We start from the raw sequence: 5,683 nt of genomic DNA on the forward strand, positions 1-5,683 counted from the left end.
GGGGTGGTTTGGTTGATTGGTGCGGGTGTCTCGGAGGTGTTCCCTAAAGCGCTCTGCTAGGAGGCGCTCAGTCTCCCCAATGTAGAGGAGACCGCATCGGGAGCAACGGATACAATATATGATATTAGTGGATGTGCAGGTAAATCTTTGATGGATGTGGAAAGCTCCTTTGGGGCCTTGGATAGAGGTGAGTGAGGAGGTGTGGGCGCAGGTTTTACAGTTCCTGCGGTGGCAGGGGGAGGTGCCAGGATGGGAGGGTGGGTCGTAGGGGGGCGTGGGCCTGACCAGGTAGTCACGGAGGGAACGGTCTTTGCGGAAGGCGGAGAGGTGTGGTGGGGTCTGTTTGGAGGTGGCGGAAATGTCGGCGGATGATTTGGTTTATGCGAAGGTTGGCAGGATGGAAGGTGAGCACCAGGGGTGTTCAGTCCTTGTTACAGTTGGAGGGGTTGGGTCTGAGGGCGGAGGTGCGGAATGTGGACGAGATGCGTTGGAGGGCATCTTTAACCACGTGGGAAGGGAAATTGCGGTCTCTAAAGAAGTCCTTGTGTACGGGGTTTGTGCACTATACAGGGTTTGTGCACTATACAGGGTTTGTGCACTGTACAGGGTTTGTGCACTATACAGGGTTTGTACACTATACAGGGTTTGTACACTATACAGGGTTTGTACACTATACAGGGTTTGTGCACTATACAGGGTTTGTACACTATACAGGGTTTGTACACTATACAGGGTTTATACACTATACAGGGTTTATACACTATACAGGGTTTATACGCTGGACAGGTTTTGTACACTATACAGGGTTTGTACACTAAACAGGATTTGTACACTGTACAGGATTCTCACAGTATACAGGGTTTATATACTGGACAGGGCTCAGACATTGTACAGGGTTTGTACACTATAAAGGCTTTATACACTGTACAGGGTTTGTACACTATACAGGGTTTATACCATGGATAGGGTTTGTACACTATACAGGGTTTATACACAGTACAGGATTCTCACCTTATACAGGGTTTATACACTGGACAGGGCTCAGACATTGTACAGGGTTTATACACAATACAGGGTTTATACACTATAACAGGTTTTGTACACTATACAGGGTTTTGTACACAATACAGGGTTTATAGCATGGACAGGGCTCAGACATTGTACAGGGTTTAGGCACTGTACAGGGTTTATACACTATACAGGGTTTATACACTATACAGGGCTTGGACACTATACAGGGTTTATACACTATACAGGGTTTGTGCACTATAAAGGGTTTACACACTATACAGGGTTCATACACTATACAGGGTTCATACACTATACAGGGTTTGTGCACTATAAAGGGTTTACACACTATACAGGGTTTATACACTATACAGGGTTTATACACTGTACAGGGTTTATACACTGTACAGGGTTTGTGCACTATACAGGGTTTATACACTATACAGGGTTTTGTACACTATACAGGGTTTTGTACACTATACAGGGTTTATACACTATACAGTGTTCATACACTGTGCAGGTTTTATACACTATACAGGGTTTGTACACTATACAGGGTTCATACACTGTACAGGGTTTATACACTGTACAGGGTTTATACCATGGACAGGATTTGTACACTATACAGGGTTTATACACTGTACAGGGTTTAAACACGAGACAGGGTTTGTATATTATACATAGTTTATACACTATACAGGGATCACACACTATACAGGGTTTATACACTATACATGGTTTATACCATGGACAGGATTTGTACACTGTGCAGAGTTTATACACTGTACAGGGTTTGTACAGTGGAGAGGGTTTATAAACTATACAGGGCTTGTACACTATACACGGTTTATACACTGTACAGGGTTTGTACACTATACAGGGTTTATACACTATGCAGGGTTTGTACACTATGCAGGGTTTGTACACTATGCAGGGTTTGTACACGATGCAGGGTTTATACACGATGCAGGGATCACACACTATACAGGGTTTATACACTGTACAGGGTTTATACACTGTACAGGGTTTGTACACTATACATGGTTTATACACTATACATGGTTTATACACTATGCAGGGATCACACACTATACAGGGTTTATACACTGTACAGGGTTTGTACACTGTACAGGGTTTATACACTATACAGGGTTTATACACTATACAGGGTTTATACACTGTACAGGGTTTATAAACTATACAGGGTTTGTACACTGTACAGGGTTTATACACTATACATGGTTTATACACTATGCAGGGATCACACACTATACAGGGTTTATACACTGTACAGGGTTTGTACACTATACATGGTTTGTACACTGTACAGGGTTTGTACACTGTACAGGGTTTATACACTGTACAGGGTTTATACACTATACAGGGTTTATACACTATACAGGGTTTATACACTGGACAGGGTTTATACACTATACAGGGTTATACACGAACAGGGCTTATAAATTACACAGGGTTTAAATGGGTGAGGAACTTTCTGGAATGGCTTTCCAATTGAGTCTGGGAATTCCGTGGGAAGAGGGTAAAGGAAGCTCCAGGCATTCTGACACATCCCGAAAGTCTCCATCCATCCTTCCCAACTGTTTTATGATGCTCCACCAAATGCCTGATTGGATCGATCCCAGTGGGATCAGGAATCGGAGACCTTGCCAAAGGCAATACATGATCCCAGTCATGACTCAATCAAATTCCTGGCCACGACGGCAACTCAGCAAAACCTCAGCTCAGCCTGACCTCAAATGGGAACAGCAGGAGGCTATTCAGCCCGCCCTTCAAGCCTGCTCTGCCATTCAATATGATCATGAGATCACCTGATTCAGTCCCTGGTTCCCGCCTTTTCTCCCCAAACCTTTGATTCCTTTAGCCCTGAGAATGATAAGAAACCAAAGAACATGGCTGGCCCAATATAACCCAACCCATTTCAAACCAATGAAACCCATTCCAATGTACACTAACTGAATGTAATTCAACCCAATCAAATCAAACCAACCTCACCTAAATCAAACAAATCCTACCCCAACATGAACCCCCGTATTATCAAACCCCAAACCCCAAACCCCAAACCCCAAACCCAAACCCCAAACCCAAACCCCAAACCCCAAACCCCAACACCAAACCCAAACACCAAACCCCAAACCCAAACCCCAAACCCCAAACCCCAACACCAAACCCAAACACCAAACCCCAAACCCAAACCCCAAACCCCAAACCCCAACACCAAACCCAAACACCAAACCCCAAACCCAAACCCCAAACCCCAAACCCCAACACCAAACCCAAACACCAAACCCCAAACCCAAACCCCAAACCCCAAACCCCAACACCAAACCCAAACACCAAACCCCAAACCCAAACCCCAAACCCCAAACCCCAACACCAAACCCAAACACCAAACCCCAAACCCAAACCCCAAACCCCAAACCCCAACACCAAACCCAAACACCAAACCCCAAACCCAAACCCCAAACCCCAAACCCCAACACCAAACCCAAACACCAAACCCCAAACCCAAACCCCAAACCCCAAACCCCAACACCAAACCCAAACACCAAACCCCAAACCCAAACCCCAAACCCCAAACCCCAACACCAAACCCAAACACCAAACCCCAAACCCAAACCCCAAACCCCAAACCCCAACACCAAACCCAAACACCAAACCCCAAACCCAAACCCCAAACCCCAAACCCCAACACCAAACCCAAACACCAAACCCCAAACCCAAACCCCAAACCCCAAACCCCAACACCAAACCCAAACACCAAACCCCAAACCCAAACCCCAAACCCCAAACCCCAACACCAAACCCAAACACCAAACCCCAAACCCAAACCCCAAACCCCAAACCCCAACACCAAACCCAAACACCAAACCCCAAACCCAAACCCCAAACCCCAAACCCCAACACCAAACCCAAACACCAAACCCCAAACCCAAACCCCAAACCCCAAACCCCAACACCAAACCCAAACACCAAACCCCAAACCCAAACCCCAAACCCCAAACCCCAACACCAAACCCAAACACCAAACCCCAAACCCAAACCCCAAACCCCAAACCCCAACACCAAACCCAAACACCAAACCCCAAACCCAAACCCCAAACCCCAAACCCCAACACCAAACCCAAACACCAAACCCCAAACCCAAACCCCAAACCCCAAACCCCAACACCAAACCCAAACACCAAACCCCAAACCCAAACCCCAAACCCCAAACCCCAACACCAAACCCAAACACCAAACCCCAAACCCAAACCCCAAACCCCAAACCCCAACACCAAACCCAAACACCAAACCCCAAACCCAAACCCCAAACCCCAAACCCCAACACCAAACCCAAACACCAAACCCCAAACCCAAACCCCAAACCCCAAACCCCAACACCAAACCCAAACACCAAACCCCAAACCCAAACCCCAAACCCCAAACCCCAACACCAAACCCAAACACCAAACCCCAAACCCAAACCCCAAACCCCAAACCCCAACACCAAACCCAAACACCAAACCCCAAACCCAAACCCCAAACCCCAAACCCCAACACCAAACCCAAACACCAAACCCCAAACCCAAACCCCAAACCCAAACCTCAAACACCATACCCAAACCCCACACCCAAACCCAAACCCCACACCCAAACCCAATCCCAGACCCAAACCCAACCTGACCTGTCCGACCCTAATGCCAACTAAACCACCTTTTCAAGCCCATCCTTCCTGGGTGCCCAACGCTGTGGAGCCCAAACACCTGACCACCTACAGAATCAGGAAAGCTGGTGTAGCTGAGCTCCTGGTGAAACCCCCTGCTTCCAGCTGAACAATATTTCGGGACTCACCTTGGTCACATCTGATAGTGTTCAGGTCCTGGGACCACTGCAGACTGGAGTCACACAGAATCTCAGAGGGACCTTGCAACGTGCTGCCTTCAGGACAGGAGAGAGAGATGGTCTCTCCAATTCGATAGTTTGCCTTCTCAGGGCTAACAACCAGATCTCTCTGTAATTGTGGGGGTGCACACACAGTCCCTATAGAAAGACAGGAAGATAATAGTTTAATGAATCCTTTTATTTTCCCGGTCATCACTTGCTCTTTAATCTGACTGAACACGATTGGATGATGAAGGGTTTTATTGGTAGAGGTGATCCCACCTCTGGCCCTGTGTTGACCCTCTGACAGAGCCAATCAGTTTCCTCATTCCCTCATCCCCCATGTGCTCACTATGACAGACATCCCCAGTTGGGTTCCATTCCACAATGACACTGTGTGATGTTCTTCAGATATTACTGACCTCCCTCTCCCAGCATTCATCTGTTCAGGCTTCTCCTGGCCAAGGCCAGACTCTGCGTTAATTTTTCTCACCGCCTGTCCAAGGCCATGGTTAGACCTCACCTACAGCAGCACCCCTCCAGACTGCTGCGCTGGCCTGGGGTCAGTGTCTTGTCCACTCACTACATTGACACAAACTAACCACACAGGCCCTGGCATTGGGAAGGTGAAAGGGTGACTTGATTGATATCTTTGAGATATGAAGGGCAACAGAAAAATTGATAGTGAGAGAGCGAGAGATCGTCAACTTTGCCCAGCTAGGGCCTTTTGTATTTAAAATTCAAAACTGACCCATCAGGATGAAATTAGGAAAATTCCTCGACAAACGGAGGG

At 47.3% G+C, this 5,683-nt stretch overlaps 1 protein-coding gene across 1 annotated transcript in view; it reads right to left on the bottom strand.

Annotated features, from left to right (window-relative positions):
- LOC122547749 (complement component C7-like) overlaps positions 1 to 5,683 on the bottom strand; it is a gene marked incomplete at its 5' end in the record, with an annotated part of 31,256 nt that overhangs the window by 15,736 nt on the left and 9,837 nt on the right. The window contains one exon of the mRNA XM_043686330.1: positions 4,861 to 5,049. Coding sequence (XP_043542265.1) covers positions 4,861 to 5,049 — 189 coding nt within the window. The remainder of the gene's footprint in view (positions 1 to 4,860; positions 5,050 to 5,683) is intronic.

This window comes from Chiloscyllium plagiosum, unplaced genomic scaffold (genome assembly GCF_004010195.1).
Source record: "Chiloscyllium plagiosum isolate BGI_BamShark_2017 unplaced genomic scaffold, ASM401019v2 scaf_12667, whole genome shotgun sequence".
NCBI lineage: Eukaryota > Metazoa > Chordata > Chondrichthyes > Orectolobiformes > Hemiscylliidae > Chiloscyllium > Chiloscyllium plagiosum.